At 40.3% G+C, this 21,280-nt stretch overlaps 1 protein-coding gene across 4 annotated transcripts in view; it reads right to left on the minus strand.

The window, feature by feature from the left end:
- The window catches only part of gulp1a (GULP PTB domain containing engulfment adaptor 1a), a 336,837-nt gene that overhangs the window by 53,492 nt on the left and 262,065 nt on the right, over window positions 1–21,280 (minus strand). For all 4 annotated transcript variants that reach the window (XM_048599477.1, XM_048599478.1, XM_048599480.1 and 1 more), the window contains 3 exons: window positions 18,142–18,240; window positions 10,547–10,684; window positions 5,392–5,508 (listed from right to left, as the gene is read on the minus strand). In XM_048599477.1, the coding sequence (XP_048455434.1) occupies window positions 5,392–5,508; window positions 10,547–10,684; window positions 18,142–18,240 (354 nt within the window). The remainder of the gene's footprint in view (window positions 1–5,391; window positions 5,509–10,546; window positions 10,685–18,141; window positions 18,241–21,280) is intronic.

Genomic DNA, 21,280 nt, shown 5'->3' on the forward strand with positions numbered 1-21,280 from the left:
ATCAAAAATGAATCAAGTTTATCAAATTAATTGCATTCAAATCAAGTTTGAGGGTCATCAATATCAATGAATTTTTTGACAAATTTCTCAGAATTTAAACACAGCAACATAAAACCATCCTTTACATAATGACTCTAACTGCATCATCAATTGTAAGCACATAAAAAACCCATAAGGATAACTAATTTGGAAATTGTATTATAAAACTATGTGCTGAAGCATGAACTTTGATTACAACCAACATGGAAGCCATTAAACAGAATTTTGTAATAGATTACTTCAAGGACTACACATAGTTTAATAATTCCCAAACCTCAATGATACTTAATGATCTTCTGCCCTGCTTGAGGTTCAAGGAAGTACATATATCTGCTTAGTCACTTGTCTGACAAAATTTCAAATCCCTTCCCCCACAGTGCTACTATTTTAAAATTATTTTACACAAAAGAGATGCCTCAACTGTTATTGGCACAGCTGTGCAAGAGTAAAACAGAAAACAGAATGAAGATTTAGTCAATTCTTCTGTTGTTTGTATTTGTCTTTGTTAGTTCACAGGAATAATAAATAAAAAAATGGACATATCATGTCAAGTCCTTGTTGCTCACAAATGTATTTGTGACAGAGCCTATGGATTATGTGAATTGCATGAGTCAATAATCTTAAGGCAATTTTTGCCTTATTTTTGTATCCTGGCTGACCCTTCCTTTCCCATGAATCTTTATCCCACTTGTTTATAGCTTGTCTTCATTACAAGTCATCATTGGAATAACATGTAAATGCTTGATTCACAAGTAATGGCTTGGAAATATGGTGAGCAGCCATTGTCATCATCACACTGCTGCAATAGTATGCATGTGAACTACTGTGGCAGTGGGAAGTATTTTTAAAATGCTGGTATGAAATTCGATGCGTGATTTCTTTGTAATTAGTGGACAACTTACCTCAATTTGTGGTACTTTCACATATTGTTTGAAGCAGTGAGCTCTCCTGAGTAGTATTGATTAGCCTACTCCAACTTATGGGTTAACACATTTTGGTGTGTGGGCTCTGGTTTTGGAGTTGTGCCGAGTGATGTGTAAGATCCAGAAGGTGTGGGGCTTCTCTGATGTTCAGTAAAGGTGAAAATTAGGTGTGATGCTGCCACTGACATTGCCAATTCCAACCCTGTGTATGAGCACATTTGTATTCTGATGAGAATCTTACTTGTTCTCAATTCCAATGTTAACCTTTTCTCCGAAGATGCTGCAGGAAATGCCGAACGTTTATAGCATTTTGTATTTTGTTTTACTTGTTTTTATTTTGAAAACTGCTTGGTATAAATATAAAAACCTGCCCTAAAATGTCCACCAGTTAAAATAGAAAGATAAAAATGTAGGAAATGAAAAAGAGAAAATTCTGGTTATAGACAGACTTACTAAAATGTAAGGAAGAAAACTCGGATCAACAGTTTGGATAAATACCACTTATAATACAAAGTTTTCGCTCAAATCTGTCTTTTTATTTTCAGATGCCAGTGGAGGCACCAGATGTTCCCAGCATTTTGCCTTTTTATTCAAGCATTTTCTCATTACATTGAGGAATCAAATCAAACTTGCTTACTCAAGGTTAAAATTCCCTTTAATTGTTGCTTCCCTTTCTCCCTCTACCCACAAAATAGTGAAAAAAACCTGATTCATGTGCAAAAGTTAATCCAAAAACGGTGTTATATATACATTTGGTTTTCATTTGAATCTGAAGCCATTCAAAATATGTTCATAACCCATGGCTTTTAAACCTTAATTCAGGAAAGCAGTTCATTAAATGCTGAAAAGCCATTGTTGCATCACAATTATTAAATGTGGTTGAAATTCAAGTGCATTGATGTCGAGACATGGTTTGCAATATCAGTCACAGAAGCAGTTTCACACAAACCTGCTGCTGAAGCTTGGTAAACCATAAGTGCTGTGAAAGTTAATTGTCCCAATGTTTAGGCACAAGGGTCATGGCTTGCAGCATGCTGTACCTCTTACAAACATTTGGAGAGGCAAGGACTGTACAGGCATTTGGAGAGACAAGGACTCATTTGGGATAGTCAGCATGGCTCTGTGCGTGGGAAGTCGTGTCTCACAAATTTGATAGAGATTTTGAAAGGGTGACTACATGGATTTTAGCAGGGCCTTTGACATGGTACCTCATGGTAGATTGTCAAGTAAGGTTAAATCTCACAGGATCCAGGGAGAGCTAGCCAATTGGATACAAAATTGGCTAGATGGTAGAAATTAGAGGCTGGTGGTGGAGGGTTGTTTTTCAGACTGGAGGCCTATGACCAGCTATGACAGGTACTGGGTCTACTGTTATTCACCATTTATATAAATGATTTGGCTGCTTAGGAATGCTTAGTAAGTTTGTGGACGATACCAAGATCAGTGGTATAGTGGACAGTGAAGGAGGTTATTTGGGAATGCAGCGAGATCGTGATCAGCTGGGCCAGTGGGCTGAGGAATGGCAGATGGAGTTTAATTTAGATAAATACAAGGTATTGCACTTTGTTACGACAAACCAGGGCAGGACTTACATAGTCAATGGTAGGGCCCTGGGGAGTATTATAGAACAAAGATATCTAGGAGTACAGGTTCATAGCTCCTTGAAAATGGAGTCCCAGGTAGACAGAGTGGTGAAGAAGGCTTTTGGCATACTAGCATTCATTGGTCAGAGCGTTCAGTATAGGAGAAGGGATGTTTTGTTGCAGCTGTACAATACGTTGGTGAGGCCACATTTGGAGTACTGTGTGCAATTCTGGTCGCCCTACTATAAAAAGGATATTATTAAACTAGAAAAAGTGCAGAAAAGATTTACTAGGATGCTACCTGGACTGGAAGGTTTGAGTTATAAGGAGAGGTTGGATAGGGACTCTTCGCTGGATTATAGGAGACAGAAGAGGAGACTGACCTCATTACAGGTATATAAATCACAAGAGCCATGGATAACGTAGATAGTGGACAGATTTTTCACATGGTAGGGGAGTCTAAAGCTCGAGAGCATAGGTCTAATGTGAGAGGGGAGAGATACAAAAGAGCCCAGGGGCAATTTTTTTCTGCACAGACGGTGGTGAGACAAACAGGCTGCCAGAAGTCGTGGTGGAAGCAAGTACAATTTCTTCATTTAAGAAACATTTAGACATGTACATGGATGGGATAGGTACAGAGGGGTATGGACAAAACACAGGCAAATGGGAGAATAGTTTAAATTGTGAAAACTAGGCGGCATGGGCAAGTTGGGCCTGTTTGCATGTTGTAGACCTGTATGACCCTATGACTATGACTTATTGGATTAGTGTGGGTAAGGCTCAGATTGGCCTATATATTTCATCTGCATTATTTCTGCAGAACAACTTGGGATCCCCGCTTCTCAATGTTGCCAGAATAACTTGTAAAGAGCAGGGGACTCCAACAGTGATTTGTGTTTTCTTACAGGCAGGTTGTATCACAAAAAGAAGATGGGAAAAAAAAGACACCATTGACGCTGTGGAAATTCCTGAAAAATAATACTAAATACCGGGCTACATTGAAGGATCCCACCTGACAGATGAAGTACTGGGAAATGTTAGTTGCGCTGGTGAGCAGGGCATCGTGGTCCTGCAGGGAACCAGGAGGGGACCAAGGCCTACCCTTAGAAAGGAAAGGAGTAGATGAGCAGTAGGGTTTGGAACCAAGGCAGCTGCGCCTCAACATTAGTGAATGCATCTTTACATGACATCTCCTCCCCACTAAACCAACAGCCATGCACATGTTTCCATCAACCAGAAGCACCCACTGGATCTCAGGACTCACACTTAACACCGGGAATCTCCACCTCACTGCCATACTTACACCAACACTGCCAATGACATACACACACACATCCCACTGATTACAATACCTCCAACTGTCGCACGCGCATTGCACAACTACGGTCTTATTTTGCAGAGAGAGTTGACATGTAACGAAAGGGAGCAGAACAGAGCCAGTATGGGATGAGGACCCCTCCAATTCCTGAGCCAGTGGAGAAAACAGACCTGAATATCTTGGGGGTCTACTGCAAAAGACTATTGTAATAGACACTACAGAACATCAAGAAGAATGGTATATTTCTGGTTTATGCTCTTTATCAACACACTGCTGACTTTCATCCAGTTATCCGACATGCTGAGCAAACTGCTGACTATGAACATGGACAATTTTTAGTACTCCGTGCCCCCCAAACCCCCTCTATTTCCTCAACCCACCTTTACTCCATCACATCTTATGTCTTCAGGGATGGAAGAACTGTCATTTCCCCAGCTACAGGAGCTAAACTGGAATACAGCAACAGTAACACACTAGTGAAGAGATTACATCATTTGATCTGATATTTACAGCCAGCAGCTCAGATGCCGATACTGAACAAATCTTGGAGATTAATATTGAGGTAGAATCAGCGCTTGAATAGCATACAGGCAGAACAAAGATAAAGAATGTTTCATATGCTGACTCTTTAGGGAGAGAGACTCTGTAGACAAATTATGCTGTAGAGAAGTCAGATGAAGACCTTTATGGGGCGACAGACAGAACAGCCTTCGTGGCTTGCACAGTGAGATGCTCAGCGCATTGTCCAGCTTCCAGATGGCCTCCTGTCACTGCTGATGAGTGGGAAAGAGTCTGGCACCAAACCAGCAGATGGCATGGCACTTGCCCTCTACCTAGCTGCTATGGTGCTGTAGACCCAGAAGCAATGTTACTGCTGCCTCCATTATTGACAGTGCACCTTTACCACCTCATGAGGTTATGGCAACACTCTTGTGGCAATTGTATCAAAACACCACCAAAAACTCACGCTGATAAATAGATTTCCAAGCACTTTCCAGTAGAAAAATATTTCATAATGTTTTCTTGACTGTGCATCTGGAGCTTTGACTAAAGCAGCTTGTAGGTTCCTCTATTCTTTTTCTTTTACTTATGGACAATTATGACTTGTGTTAGCCAATTGTGGAACTTGGTATTATAACAGTTGTTTGAGCTGTGAAATGTCAGGATTGCACAATTTCTCTGGGGTCTGTCACGTGCAGTGGACACAATGTGAAGCACTGCCTGGAGAATCGAGTTCACACTGGACAGTGCCAAAAGCAGCAATAAATTTCTCTTCCAATGCAGTTTTTCAAATAATTGATCTTTGTTAAAGTACAAAATTGGCATAGATAGCCCCATAATATTCCTCACATATGTAGCCACAAACGTTGCAATTTTGTAGTAATTTGATAAACGATCTACAGGCTTTGAGAGGAAAGGTATTGGAAGAAATTTGCAGTTTACAATGTTCTACATTTATACGTTTATACATTTAGTGTGACATTTTTTCAATGCATTACATTTGATAGCATAACTATTTAAAACTCACTCGTTTCTGTAAACTTGCAATCTGTTTTCTTGTTTCAACGTCTTTTCCTCCTGTTTCCAGAAACTTCTTGTAGGCTAAGTCAAAAGCTTGGCCAATAGTTAATGTTATTTCTTCAGCCTGAAACACATTTTTAAAAAATCTCAACCGGTGTTTGAAATTTTGATATTGATATTGCTACATTGATGACAGTTCAAAACTATATCTTTGGCTGTGAAATGATTCGACCATGAGGACTGTTATATAAATGTTATTAATTTTTTTTAGACAAATTTGCTGCACAGGCATATTTATCTGAATTGGAAATTTTACAAGTGAACAAATATCCTATTTGATTTAAAGAATCATGCATTAATGTGCATTGAGTATACATATATATCAGAGTCTGAAATCTCAGAAATTGAACTTGTGCAAAAGCAAGGAACATTTTTGTCACACTTCCTACACCCACATAATTGGGAATAGAATGGGACTGTAACACAATATTTGGCTCAAAGTATCTGTTTTTGTTTTAAGGCAGCCTTTCATTTTCTGATCATATCTGTAATTAAATATTGTTTTTAACATTTTTCACATTTCTCTCACCCCAAGTTAGTACCGCTCAGAGGCTGTGTGCCAATTGAACACGTGTCACTGTATTGTATCCCTCTCATTAAGCTTTTTGGCAGAAGAGAAACAGCAGGTACGTGCGAGCTGGGCCCTAAAATGGTCACAGCTACCTTGTAGGACCCTCAAAGCAATATCTACAGGCAAATGACATAAATGGATTTGTCAGATGAAACAATGTGTTAAAGCCGGGTAAGGAGAGGTGATCAGCTTCCCTTTCATTAATCCCCTCTTATTGGTTACAACAAATATTATTATTTTGCTTTTTTTAAAACATGTAGCTATCACAGTCCAATTAAACATAGTTAACCAGATCAAAAATGAAGGAGAGAGAACTCCAAGATATTCTTGAGTGAAAAAGAGTGGCGTTTTATTGCCGATTAAAACTGAGAAATATATTAAAACACATCTAAAACAGACACACAAACACAGGTAATAAAGTTTTAAAGTAACAGTACCATGCAGAAGGGTGCCTAGTACATACTGGGGTTATAAAGGTAGTAAAGTTACAGATCTTAAGAGTCCTTTGGGTTGTGAGATTGAAAAGACCAAAGTCCATCTGTGAAGCTGCTGCCTTGTTTCTTCCATACTGACAAAGCTACAGATATTCAGGAGTTCTCAGTGAGTGGCAGTAGTTGTTTCAAGTTGCTTTTTACTGGCTAATTCCTGACCTTTCAGACAGAGAGGAAGGGAGAGTAGAGCTTTCAAAATCCTTGCTGTTATCAGTCCAGTTTGCCTTTTCCCTCCTTTTGCTCAAAGGCTGCTGTTGATATGCCACTCTTCTGTCGATTCTGGTAGCTCTTGTCATTGCTTCATTTCGAGCTGGATGGCAGGAGGTAATCTTTCATCTCTCAATTACCATATATATGAAAGTAAAACAAGAAGAGAATTTCCAGTGCCTCTTGATTAAAATGATAATCCTGATGCAGTGGGTTTCATATCTTCCATGGTGAGTTGTCTTGGATTGTCAGGTGACCACAGCAGCAATGTCTGGTCACTAAAACCATTTTCACTCCATGAAAGTTTCGAGTATTCGAGTCAAATTATGGAAGCTGAGTATTGATAGTCCATTTTCACCACTGTCATAACAAGTAACATTAGTAACATATACAAACACGTATGTGGCAAATGGGAAATATGACTTTGGCACTGGCAGTAAGATGTTCATTCATCCAATTTTATACTGAACAGAGCGATTTCCAGCTGGTTTTCTCCCACTCAGGTAGTAGATGCATTCAGTCCAGTATTTTTAGGTTGAAGAACCATCCACTAAGAACCACTATTTAACATTACATCAGTTATATATTTATGTTAATAATTTAAAAATCACAGTTGTATTGGTTCTGCAAATGTCCACAAAGATTCTATTGGACCTATACAAATGTGTGCAATTATGACACCCTCATGCTATCTCTGTTGCTTTCAGGTGAATAATCGAGCTGTTGTGGCTTCATTGTTTTTGTGAATAGCGTTTATGCAAAATACCAATAAGAAAGCAAGGTAAGAATAATACATTTTGAGTTGCAGTCAAATATCATTCTAATGTATCCCATAAACTTTAAGTATACATCAAAAGTGGTCAAGTTAAGCAAATGCATATTTGTAATAACATAATTAGGACCTTTTTTATATTTAAAAAAAAACCTTGTCCCATTCATGCTGTAACTTGATCCAGTTTTATGTCTTCTTTTAAAAGCCATTTATAAAGTTTACTTTTGTTCCTCCAACTGAAACTTAAGGATTTATTTTTGGTATTATTTTAGAAATGTCATATATTGTCCAAACCCACAAAACAATAAAAATGCATAAAATGTAGCCTTCCATCTGGTTTTAGTTAGAAGTAAATACTTTTTGAATTCACTCATCCTTCCCAATAGGTTTTAATTCCTGTGTGGGGAAGGGAGAGTGCTATCAGTATAATGTTCTTTTCAATCTCATATTAGTCTGCAGGTGATGTTGACCATATGTGTATAATTGAAGATCATTCTGGATATTTTTCCCCATTCCTAATGACAAGAGCAGAGCTTATTGTTAGTTTAACCATTCTGTCATTTATTTATTAGGCAATATTTCATTTTTTTATTTTCAAGTTCATAAGTTTTTATTTCTTTGCAATGTCCTTTGCTATCTCTGTGCAGCATTTGGAATACCGTCGTACTTTGACAGCTGGTCCCAATTTGTGGTGTAATCACTGAAGTCAACTTGGGTCACTATGAACTTGGTGTTAGTCTTATGAGTCATATTTAGAAGTTGCAATTTTCTGTCACCAAGTATCTGCTGCAATGGAATTGCTTGATCCAACCAGCCCATGTTTACTTACAATTTTATACAAGACATAGCCTAACTCCAAACTTGGTTACGACTTCTGATGCTTCAAGTATTGAAAATTCATAATCTCGGGCCCCTTTACACGAGTAGTGAATTGTGAAATGGTGAACAAATTATCACTATTGCAAATCTCATTTTCAATGCTTTCAGCTCGGCCCTGGTGTAATCACTTTTAAATGTGTGTAGGGGTTCTGACAGTAGGCACTTTAAACTGCTACTGAGAGGAACTATAAGACTTATCCTCAGGTTATTTGCTACCACCATCTCCAGGCATGCACAATACTGCTCTGCATGGAAGTTATCTTAGGAAGCTAAACAGAGCCTTCTTTCTGGCTATCTTTGAATATAACATCACCTCAATTTCACAGCTATCAAACTAGCCACTAGATTGTTATGTTGATTTATCCATTGGCTAAAATATTAGTATCCAGCCATGGTATTTATTGTTAGTCACTGAATTTTGCTAGCAATTTAAGATAACCAAACAATTTAAATTCTGAAATAGAGGGTGGTACTTCTTTTAATGCAAAGCATCATGTCATCTTTTCTTGGCAAGGCCTTTTGAATTAAATGCCAATGAGCCACTTAGCTAGGAGGTGGCCAGCCTATCCCTGGATAAAGGAGCCTGGAGGTTGGAGTACTGTCTTCAACACCTTCTCAGCATTTAGAGGCTGGCAGCTCTTTCATGTTTAGCTGTGCCACTGGGAGGCAGTGGCTGTAGCCAGTACCACAGCTATTTGAGATCCATGGCTGTTGTCTGCCCCAGGCACAGATGAGAGTGAAACGGGTGGGGTGTAAGGCTGTTTGTAGGAAGGCAGGAGGATGGCTCTCCTCGGGTCTGCCCTTTCCATTACGGGCTCACTTGGTCAGGAAACTTTAAGTGTAGATGACTCCTAGGGAGCCGGCTTTTTGGACCCCATGCACAGTTAGACACCAACCAATGTTGGATGATCACGAGAGGTGACACCATGAGGACATTTAGTGGGTTTTAATTGCCCTCAAAGGTTCTCAGTTGGTAGTAGTACAGCCAGACTGTCCACAAGCCTTCCCATTAAAGGCTAAATTCTGATAAAAGCAGGAAGCTGGTCAGCTCTTAACCCACCAATCTCAATAAATGCTTGCCTGCCACCAAATCCACAGGTATTAAACTACACCCATACATCCAAAAGGTTAAAAAAAGTGAAGTGAATATTTTTGACGCATTAGGTTTTAAACAGGTAAATTCACAGCACTAATAGTCAGGTCATTGCACATTTAGTGGCTAGTCAGAATAGCTTGGTCAAATTATCTTTGTCCAATGTAAACAGCAGCCCCTCTTGGAGACTAATCCAGTTATAACACATTAAGAGTTTCAAAGGCAGTAGCAGTAAGAAGAAATAAAACCTCTGCCAAATTACATTCAAACATTCCTGTTCAAACATTCAGAGAATTACACTTCTTCCCGTTAGAAAGCATACCCAGTATTTGAAGGAGAAAAATATAAAGCAATGCCTATGAAGTCAACTAATTGCACATTATACACGGGAAAAATCTAGCCATTTTCTCCTCCTAGTCAAAAACCTGCACTTGAAAGTAAACCATTGCCACCTCCTTGCAGAAAGACATCTGTAAGATGCTTGGCAGTTGTATGGACAGCAAGGGAATGATTTTTCTGCAGATTGCAATGGGTGACAGCAATAAGACTCTTATTGCTTAAGTTTAGCATCACCATAACCTCACTAGTCACAGGCAGGACAATGTGTGCTGTGCTGTTGAATCCAAGTCTTGCGGTAAAAAAAGTGACATCGGTCAGTGACTGCGTGTCTCACTCACTTTTTCTCAATCATATTCATGTCAAATGTTCCATTTTTGAAAAGCTGCAGGCTGAAGGGCCCTCTTGAGTCACGTGTCCTTTCCGACTTCGTTGAAGCTGCACAGGTCTACCATGTTTCCTCTTTCTGCTTCTGCAGTTGAGTCTCAACAGTCCCATCTTTTCTCATATTCCTGAAGTCAATGAAGTTTAAGCAGCTGCAACTAAAAGACTGAACCCAGCAAGTCACATTTGGATGCCCATTTAGAATCTGCAAGATGTTGGATTTTCCTGTATATTTTGCAGAAATGTACAAACTTATTCACATTAACAATTACAGTTGTAAATTATAAATTGTGTTGCACTCATTCAACTGTAGGAACTTTTTAAGCTGTTTAGTCAATGACGTAACAGTTCTTTGTATTATATACTTACACACTTTTCACTATCGAACACATAACACATGTGTTTATTCGACTCAGCATCCTTGCAAATAAAAGTAAATATCTTCTTGTCAGTTTTGTCATCAGCACAAAAAGATATTCGGTGCAATTGGCAATTATGCAGAATTTCCTGCAATGTAAACAGAAGTTGTTTCCTTTATTGCAGAATTATACATAATGAAAAATAAATCAGGTAACAAAAGATGAATTCAGGTTAGTATTTAGGAACTGACTGCTCCTTATAGATTCCAAATGGGAACATTTTGAAACCAGTCTCATCTGTTCAAATTAACATGCCTCGTTGACTCTAATTAATGTATCTCATTTTGATCTGCATGAAACCTAATAAACCCAGAATGCACCATCTTGCTCCATAATTCTTCAACTATCTCTGTCACACAGATTCTCCACCTCTCAATTACGAATGCAGAAATAGTAACATGGGAAACCTACAACAATACTAGTGAGCAAAATATGTTTGTTGTCGCACAGTAGTGTTCCTGTAGTATATTCATCTTCCTGATTTATTGGAATTGCAAACAACTAATTTGGCCTCAACATTTGTGCAATTTTGAGTACGATCTGGAATCTGCAAAACATTTCGGGTAATTTTCTTCCTTATGTGCCTGCAACAAGTTCTTACTTTCCTTTGATGTTCTTGAAGAAAGCCCAGTCTCCTTTTCTGAGATTACTCTTCTGTTCGACTAGAAAAATAACCTCCCTTCATTCAGTGTCTGCCTACCAAAATCCCATACCCAGATTGAGATGCTTCTTTAAAATCTTGAGATGCCTTCCCACTTTATTACCAAAGAGATCACCACAACTGTAAACATTAGATAAGATGGTAAACAGCCCAATGCAGTGGGTAGAAATGCGAGGAAAGATTTCAAATAGATTGGAGAATCTTCAAGAGTAACTGACTGTTTTCACAGTTTCCAAACACTAGTTAGTGGATATTAATAGATAGCACCCAGTGAAGTGCCAGATTACAATGAGTTACACAACGTAAGGTTCACTTAGTCTGTGTGTGACATCATTAACGCAAGCCTTGAAAGAAGTCAAGTATATTGGACCAATATGCGCAGTGAAACACAGAGGTAAGTATATTTTTAAAGCAATGGCATCTGTATTAGCATACCTGTGTTGACTATCCTTTAGTGGATGAGGACATCATTTAATAACTGTGAAATATCATTCTTTTATATCACACAGATTTACCATGTTTCTATTGTTTTTATTCATTCATGTGATATGGGCATTGTTGGCTAGGTCAGCATTTGTTGCTAATCTCGAATTGCCCTGAGGGCAGTTAAGAGTCAATTACATTACTGAGGTCTGGAGTCACATGAAAGCTATACAGTGAACCAGATAGGTTTTTATGACAGTGGTTACACGAGCACCATTAAACGATCTTTTATTCCAGATTTTTATCAAATTCCAATTGCACCACCTGCAGGAATGAGGAATTTGAACCCTTGTCCCCCAAATCATTAGCCTGGGCCTAAGGATTAGCAGTGCAATGACATTACACCTATGCCACTACCTCTCCAAATTCACTTGAGAATTAAGAAGGCAAATCTAAAGAATAATTAAACACATCAGATTAAAAAACAGACATGAGGCATTTTCCTTTGTATATCACATGTAAATCCTTTGCAATTACACACTAACCTATCATTTCTTCCAATCAATTGATGCTGCAACAAGTTAGTCCCAAGCACTAGTGCCTTAACTCCATTTAATGGTAACCAACAGAGAAAATGGTAAAAGATAAATAAATAAAAACAAAGAATTACACACAATGGCATGAAACAATGAGAGCCAACAGCTACTTATTTCACAACTTCCACAAATTTAACAAGTTTTTTTTTGAGGAGCTGGAGTTGGGGATCAGAAACACAGGCTAGTGACCGTACTTGTCAAAAGGTGACGAAGTGACTTCTTACAAGATTTTCCCCTTCCCAGTTCCTTTAAAATGTTCCACGCTCTTTATCTGTCTATATAAAGATTGTTGAACATGATTAGTATTTTTGACAGTAAGAAGCTCAAAAAAAATGGAGGCAGTCATTTCATGCAAAAGTTAGTGCAGATTAATTTTTGTCAGTGAGCAAATTTGCAGACTCGCCTAGAGCTGTTTTTTCAGAAGCACCTGAAAATAAGCAACGTTTCAAAAAAAAAACAATAAACCAAGCCAGTTTTGTGGACTGTGCCGGTTTCCAATGCAAGGCATTTTTTAAAAAAATCAGCATCGGAGAAACAAAAATCACAGAAACTTAATTTATGCTGGATGTAACTTGTACTTAAAATTCCTCAATCCTTTGTGCTGTTGTGTTTTGGATGGATTCAGTATAAAGTAGTAGAAACTGTTCTGCAAGCTAAGAGCAATCAGTTCCAGGAATGACTAATCATATCAAGTGCAGTGTCTATATCTCGTTCAGGATTATATCTTAAGATAAATGATTAATTCATCTCTACAGCTTTTTCAGTGGGTTTTTTTCCTGTCCTTTGTATTCCAGCAGACACTGATTTAACAGGGTTAGATCAAGGTCCTTACATTTTCTCTCGCCGTGCATCTTGAACCTAACTATTAGGGTATGAAGGGGGAAATCAAAGACTTCTGAGGTGTGCCCATTGGTAAAAAAAATTTAATGTGTATCCATCTTATCTCTCTTCCTACCAAAGTAAATTAATTCACAATTTGCTACATTAATTTTATTTTTGTGTGATGCATCTGCCCTTTCCACCAGATTAGGTCCTCCTGAAGTCAGTTACCATCATCTTCAGTGTTAACAGCATTTCCCATTCTGTGTTATCTCAAACATTGAAATTATTTTTATTTTCTTTTAATATGCATTAAAAAGAGCACTGAGCCTGGGAGGGGTTGGGGGGGGGGGGGGGGGGGGGGGATTACCACAACATATTAACTTCCAGATTGAGAAATCTGATGCTGCTTGGCCTGCTGTGTTCATCCAGCTCTACACCTTGTTATCTCATATTCACCAATACTCTCTGCTTTCTATCATTTAATCAATTTTGAATCCTGGCAGGTTGTGCATCTTTAATCTCATGGGTTTCAACTTTGCTTGAAGTCCATTAAATGGTACATTAGCAAATGCCTTTTCAAAGTCCATGCCTCCGTAAAACTCTCAACTATCTCCATTATATCATCAAACTCATCAAATGAAGTTCATCAAACATAAACTATCTTTAAAAAATGTCCCTGCTGGCTTTCTATATTGTTCCAAGCACCAATCAATATTTTCCCAGATTAATGTATCTCAAATTATTCGCACTGTTAGGCTGATTGCAGTACCATTGCTGGGTTAATATCTCACCCGTTTATTCAATAAGATTGCAGCATTTATAATTCGCCATTCTTCTACCTAACTTCATCCCTCATTTACTGTTCATCAGCCTAAGGCTGCAAAAATTCCCTGTGATACTGTCCCCTCATGCTTTGACCATTCTCTTAGAAATTTAAACTGTGTATTTCGAATGTGCAAGCAAAGAGTTCCTGGTTGCTCCTGTTGATTCCTGACTTCCTTGCTAACTGGTAGAGGTCACCATACCAATGTAGAAAGTCGTCAATTTGGAGTTTGCCCTTGTGCGACTGGCAGCATGAGGTAAATAGTGTTTTATTCAATAGCCCCAAGGGCTGCAGCAGTTCTCCACCACATTCTCCAAACCAATTAAGGATATTCAATAAATGATTGTGTAGTTAGTGCTGCCTATATCCCATGAATGAATTAAAAACAGCTTGCTATTTCTGTTTGGCAGGCTTATTCAGGTCCACTGTGGAACTGGTCAAAATGCATCCATGCGGATTCTACCCTGAAATGGCAACTAAAGGCCCAATTACTTTATAGTCACAATTTCCACGTTAAAAGGTACCTATCGTGTGAAACAGGTGAATATTTTGCACAGCTGTATGACTAATGTCGATGAGATGGTGGAACCATCCACCTCTTTTGGAGGAACAAAGTACTGCAGAAGCTGGAATCTGTCCTGAAAACAATAAATGCTGGAGATCGCAGTGGGTCAGACAGCATCCATGGAGAGAGAGCAAGCTAACGTTTGAGCTCTAATGAAGAGTCACCTAGACTCGAAACGTTAGCTTGCTCTCTCTCCACTGATTCTGTCTGACCCGCTGTAACTTCTTTTGGAGGCTATTGTTGCCCCTGTAACACCCAACTGTCCGCAGGAAAATTAAGTGAGAGTATGTCTTGTATTGCTGGAATTACAAATCACATTAAACAAAGAAATCTAAATATGTCCATAGTGAACACACGCAAAGAAAAGGAAACATCTAAAGATTGTTCCCGACAGAGGAAATCAAAACCCCGGACCATTTTCAGAAATGGTGGAAATAACTGGATTGCTTTACTACAGAGCTATCACAAACGTGAAGGTCTGTAACAAATGGATATGGATTTATGCCGACAAATCAAAGACCCAGAGGTGATATAAGGATATTATTCTAAACACAGGTAATTGTTGTGATCTAAACTGCACTGCTTGAAAAAATGGCAGAAGCAAATTCAATAATAATATTGGAAAAAGAAGGCCTTTCATAAATTCTTGAGGGAAAATTGGTTGGGTTATGGGGCAAGAGCAGTGGGAATAATTGTATTGTTTGGCCAGAGAGCCATCAATGGCAACATAAGCCTAACAGGCTCCTTCTGTGATCTATCATTCTATTTTGTGTCTCATGATGTATCGCTGAAGGGAGTGTTTCTTGCATTTGTGTTTATGTTTGAGACTTACAGCAATTGCAGTATTTTTCTTGATAGTTTTAAATCACAAAAGGAAACCTGGGATAAAACCCAAACACATTTAATGTAGAAATGTTAGGATTTCATCAAGCTGTGCTCTTTGTCACTCTTGAATATAACTTCTTATTAAGGTAAAAGATTTGAAAATGCATCAAGCAAGAAAAACAGCAGTGAATCTTTTAACAGTGTCCACCACTTGTAACCCAACATTACAATATATTGCCTAAGTTTGAAAAAGCACATCTGACTCAGTGCTGTTACACATCTATTGCTCAACAGAAAAAAAAAACAATTGTCAGGTATTTATTACCTGGAGACTAAGTAGGATATTTTGTAGAAAAATTATGACAGATTTTCAGAAAAATTACATTTTTGATTGCAAAATGAACTGATTGTTACACACATTGTTTCTATACGTAACAGTTCTTAAAAGCTGAGTAGAACAAGCAATGAAAGAAAATAAGTAGACTCCAACCACTGTGCTTCGCAGAAAATACAAGCTGCCATCAACCTCACCGTGAGAGCTATATTGTTAGAAAAAGTTGTTTTCGGCAAACTGTTCACTATTAATGTGTAGGAAATTTACCATGTTCAAATGGCATGATTCTGTGTTTAATAGCTTAAAATTGTTCAGTTTCTTCAGGAATGTGAACTGCTGTAATTGGCATCGACAATGTTAAGGAAGCATGGGGGATGGGGGCTAAGAACTGCTTGCTGTTGTAGTGTTCATACATAAAACACGAAGAGCGAGGGAGAGGCAGACTCACAGGAGCCAACTGTATCTACTTCATGCATTTACTCACAGGTGTAATGTGTGATCCCTATTGTCACCTGGGATGTATACAGCCATCTTTGGGAGATTAATCTTTCAAGTCTTGAGACTCCAAGACAATGTGGATGGATTATCAATCCTGTCATGCATTTAGCAAGATGAGGGGTGGAGATTTCAACAGGATTTCAAACTTCACTTCAAATGAAAAATAACTGGGGCAGAGATGATAGAGGGAGAAGTCCAACAGTAGCTTTCAACCTTTTCATTAGTAAAATCATACTAAAATCAACATGATTTTGTGAAAGGCAATCACGTTAACTAATTGCACTTATTTGAAGAAGTAACACATACTGTGCATAAAGGGGAACTAGTGGATGCACTGTACTTAGATTTCCAGCTGGCATTTGATAAGGTGCTACATCAAAGGTTATTGAAGAAAATAAATGCTCACAGAGTAGGGGTTAACATGTTGAAATGCATAGAACAACAACTGGCTAACTAGAAGCAGAGAATAGGCATAAATAGGCATAAATAGGTCACTTTCTACTTGACAAAATGCAATGAGTGGTATGCCACACTGATCAGTGCTGGAGCCCAAACTTCTGACAATTTACATAAATGGTTTCAATGATGGGGCTGAAGGTCTGGTTGATAAATTTGTTAACAAGTAAAAGACAGGCAGGAAACTAGTTGCAAAGAGGATGCAAGGAGACTACAAAGAGTTACAGAGAGGTAAAATGACTCAAGAATCTGGCAAGGAAATATAATGAGGGAGAATGTGAGATTGCCCACTTTGGCAGGAAGAAAAATAAATGAATTATCTAAATGTATTATTTAAATGATGAAATGGTGCAGAGTTCTGAGATTACCACCACATCAGTCTACTCACAATCATCAGTAAAGTGATGGAAGGTGTCATCAACAGTGCTATCAAGCAGCAGCTGCTCGGCAATAACCTGCTCAGTGACACCCAGTCTGGGCTTGTCAGGACCACTCAGCTCCTGATCTCATTACAGCCTTGGTTCAAACATGGATTAAAGAGCTGAATTCCAGAGGTGAGGTGAGAGTCGGTGCCCTTAACATTTGACCAAGTGTTACATCAAGGAGCTCTATCAAAACCGGAGTCAATGAGAATCAAGGGGATAATTCTCCTTTGGTTGGAATCATAACTGGTACAAAGGCATATGGCTGTGGTTATTGGAGGTTAGTCATCTCTGCTCCTAGATGTGTCTGCAGGAGTTCCCCAAGCTCAACGATCTTCATCCATGACCTTCAATCTATCTTATGCTAAGAAGTTGGGATCTTCACTGATGAATTCACAATCTTCTGTACCATTCACAACTCCTCAGATAGTGAAACAGTCCATGTCCAAATGCAGAAATTATCCAGGTCTGGGCAGACAAGAGACACAGAACATTCCTGTTTCACAAGTGTCAGGCGATAGCCATCTCTAACAGAAGAAAATTTAACCATTACTCTTTGACATTCAGTGGCATTACCATCACTGAATTCCTCATGTCAACATCCAAGGAGTTACTGGTGAGCAGAAACTGAACTGGTTACAGAAGCAGATCAGAAAGTAGGTGAGTTTGGGTCAGGTGGTGACTGGGATGAAGGGACTTAAAGTCTTGAACATCAGAATTCCAACTGAATCCCGACTACAAACATCCTCCGATCTGGACTCATCACTATCTCTTTCATGCCAACAGCTTCCAATTATCTCCAGGCTTCCAACCTTCCCATCACCCCTACACCTGCTGTGGCCTCTGACCTACACCGCCCCTGAACAGGACCGTTCACTCACTGCAGGTCTTATTAACAGCCCTTCCTTATGGCATATATCAAATCAAAATTTGCTCACTACATCAAACATAACTACACCCTGCATTGCTGTATATATACAATAAATGTGAGTTTATTTTAGTTTTAATGTTTACAAAAGTGAGCTGTTCAGCTTTTAATTAAAACTTAATGCGTGTTGTGAAACATATTTGTCTAAGTGCTTGATCATTAATAATTATCCAAAATCAAAGAATGACTTACTTTTGTTTTGGAGTCTAAGATTTTTACACCATAGATGGAGATTTGTAATTCAACCTTGGGAGTCTTCTGACCCTCAGACTTCTTTATATGCCTTGCAAACTGAAAACAAAAGTTAAAAGTCAAAGTTGTGACTGCTATTATCCAAATTAATTTGCTCAAAACAACAATTTTGAGAAAAACATTTTAACAACCTGAACAAACTTACCTTAAATAGTAATCTGAAAAACGGATACTGTATTAAAATTGTTTACTACTTTGGACAATCCACAAAAAAGTACATAAACAATGAAGGCTCATTTCTAATAAATTTGATTGGATCCAAAACCAATCAACAGCAATGACTTTGAACATCTCGCTGTGTGGGGAATTTTGTCGGTTTTACAAAACAACTTATTTACTTTTTTTTAAGCACCCTTGTTTTGTGTGTGCAGGCGTGAGACACGGAAAAAAAACAGGTGTGAAAATAACTTTATTAACATACCATCACCAGGAAAAGCACCCACATGACAAAAGCACCAGCATCAAGCAGAGCCCCCAGGGGCAATGCCTATGTGGAAACAAAAGGGAGGGGGAGGGGAGGGGGAGAGGGGGAGGGGGAGAGGGGAGGGATCAAACCAAAATACCCCTCCACGGCCCACTGCCTGGTCCCGTTAATGGCCAGCTTGGCCAGGCCCAGGAGCAGAGCCACGAGGAAATCCTCTGACCAACCCACAGCACTCCGCACCGGGTGCCCAAAGATCAGGAGTGTGGGGCTGAAGTGCAGCCAGAAACACAAAAGGAGGTCTTTAAGATAACTGAAAAGTGAGTGTAAACACCCACACCCAATATATACATGGCCCATGGACCCTGCAGTGCTGCAAAATAGACAGTAGGGCTGGGAGTCCGTGAACCACTGCAATGCACAGTTACATGGGACTGCTGTGTGCAACACCCTCCACCCCAGATCCCCGAGGGATAGAGGGAGCACTCCCGCATAGACAGCCCTCCACTGGGGATCCCCTCCGCCCAGTGGCAAATGGGCACACCAAGGTGTGTCTGGGCGGTGGATGGAGGAGAAGAGGTGGATGGTGTGCAACAGCAGTCTGTACAGGACCCACTATTTTACATCTTTAAAAGACACACAAAGTAAAATTCCAGAGACGGTTCAGGATGTGGGGCACAGGCTCCCAGGGGAGGTATGGGATTCTGGGGCCAATGTGAAATTCTGTCTGAGCAGGGGTACGTGCAGACGGGATCCCAGTGCACACCCGAGCCTCCTCCAATGGGGGCACAACGTTGGGTCGGAGCACTGCCGTTTTAAGGTGTTGAATGACGGTGGCTGTGAACCGGACATCTGCTACAGCCCTGCGTGCCAATTCCTGCAGCAGCACCCAGCCCAGGCCCCCACCACCCAGCACGTCCCCCACCTCCGACAGCCAGTCCAACCAGCGACTACGGAGGCGCGGATTCCTGAGCAGCGGCTCTCAGACGATGGCCGCCACTCCTGCCGGAGAGTAGGCGCGATGCAAGTCAACCATGTTCCAGATAGTGATCAGGATCTGGTAAAAGACAGGCAGCGTCCTGAGGGTGTTCTCCAAGCCCTCGTGGTCGATAAGCAGGAGTAGCGTGTTGTAGCTGAGGTTACGCACCTGGTGGACAAATACGTCTCCGGGGTGCACCACCCAGGAGGATGCTCCATGTAAAGGTATCGCTGCAAGGCCTGAAGGTGAAAATTCACCATCTGGGTGCAGCCGCACACCAGTGACTGACTGCCCTCCTCAATTGGGAGATTCAGAATCTGTGCCGTGACCCAGTGCGTCTTTTTGTCCCAGAAGAAATAAACCAACATTCTCTGGATGTCAGTGACAAAACCAGGAGGAGGGAACAAAAGGACCAGCCGGTACCACAACATGGAGGCCACCAGCTGGTTTAGGACCAGCACTCGACTCCTGTTTGACAGCACTGTGAGCGGCCCCGTCCAGCGGCCTGGGCGAGCCGAGACTTTGGCCTCCAACTGCTGCCAATTCGTCCCCGGCCAGGGTTCCTCAGCCTGGCGAAGGTAGACCCCCAGATAAAGGGAATGGAGGGTACTCCAGCTGAACCCCTGTAACTCGTCTGGCAGAAAGACCACTTGCCATGGGCTGACCAGGAGTCTGGAACATTTAGCACAGTTGAACCTGGCGGAAGATGTCACCAAGTACACTGCCTGGCATTCGTGCATCCTCCCCGGGTCAGGCCGATCGGTAAAAGTGAGGAGCACGTCGTCAGTATAAACCGAAAGTATGTGCCCAGCCCTCGCAGAACAAGCCCCAACAACCTCCTCCACAAGAGGCACAGGAAAGGCTCCACACACAGGGGATACAGCTGGCTGGGCAGGGGGCAGCCCTGATGAACTCCTCTCCCAATTTACTTTTTTTTTAACCTGGTCCTTTTTCATTATGAGGTCCACCTGAGCACTACTAAACTGTGTTTCAATTGTCATTACCATCTTGAGGGTTCTTGTGGCGCAGAGGTAGTCACCCTACCTCTGAACCAGGAGGCCTGGGCTCAAGTGCCAGTTGTTCCAGAGGTGCCAGCTGTTCCAGAGGTGTGTCATTACATCTCTGAACAGGTTGTTTAGAAAATATCGTGGCCACCATCATAAGGGTTCGTGTGGTACAGTGATAGTGTACTTACCTCTGAGCCAGGAGGCCCAGGTTCAAGTCCCACTTGCTCCAGAGGTGCATAATGACATCCCTTAACACGCCGATTAGAAAATATAAAAAGAAATCACTGCCATCTTAAGATGACTCATTATTAGCATGTCATTTTATTGCTGTATCACAGTTACTGAGAGTTGTTGATAAAATTAATAAGGTGCAAAGTTTATTCACGGAGGTAGTTACCAATTAGCTTTGGAAGCAACCGAAGTAGGGTAGATACTGCTTCAGTATTGCATGTTTTCTATCCACTACTCTCAGCTTCTAAAACTACCAGTGGAGGCAAACAAAGTGGGTCTTACATTTGTTTCAGAGATAGTAGGAACTGCAGATGCTGGAGAATCTGAGATAACAAGGTGTAGAGCTGGATGAACACAGCAGGCCAAGCAGCATCAGAGGAGCAGGAAGGCTGACGTTTCGGGCCTAGATGAAGGGCCTAGGCCCGAAACGTCAGCCCTCCT

The sequence above is a fragment of the Rhincodon typus genome, chromosome 7 (assembly GCF_021869965.1).
Source record: "Rhincodon typus isolate 14 chromosome 7, sRhiTyp1.1, whole genome shotgun sequence".
NCBI classification, from domain to species: Eukaryota; Metazoa; Chordata; class Chondrichthyes; order Orectolobiformes; family Rhincodontidae; genus Rhincodon; species Rhincodon typus.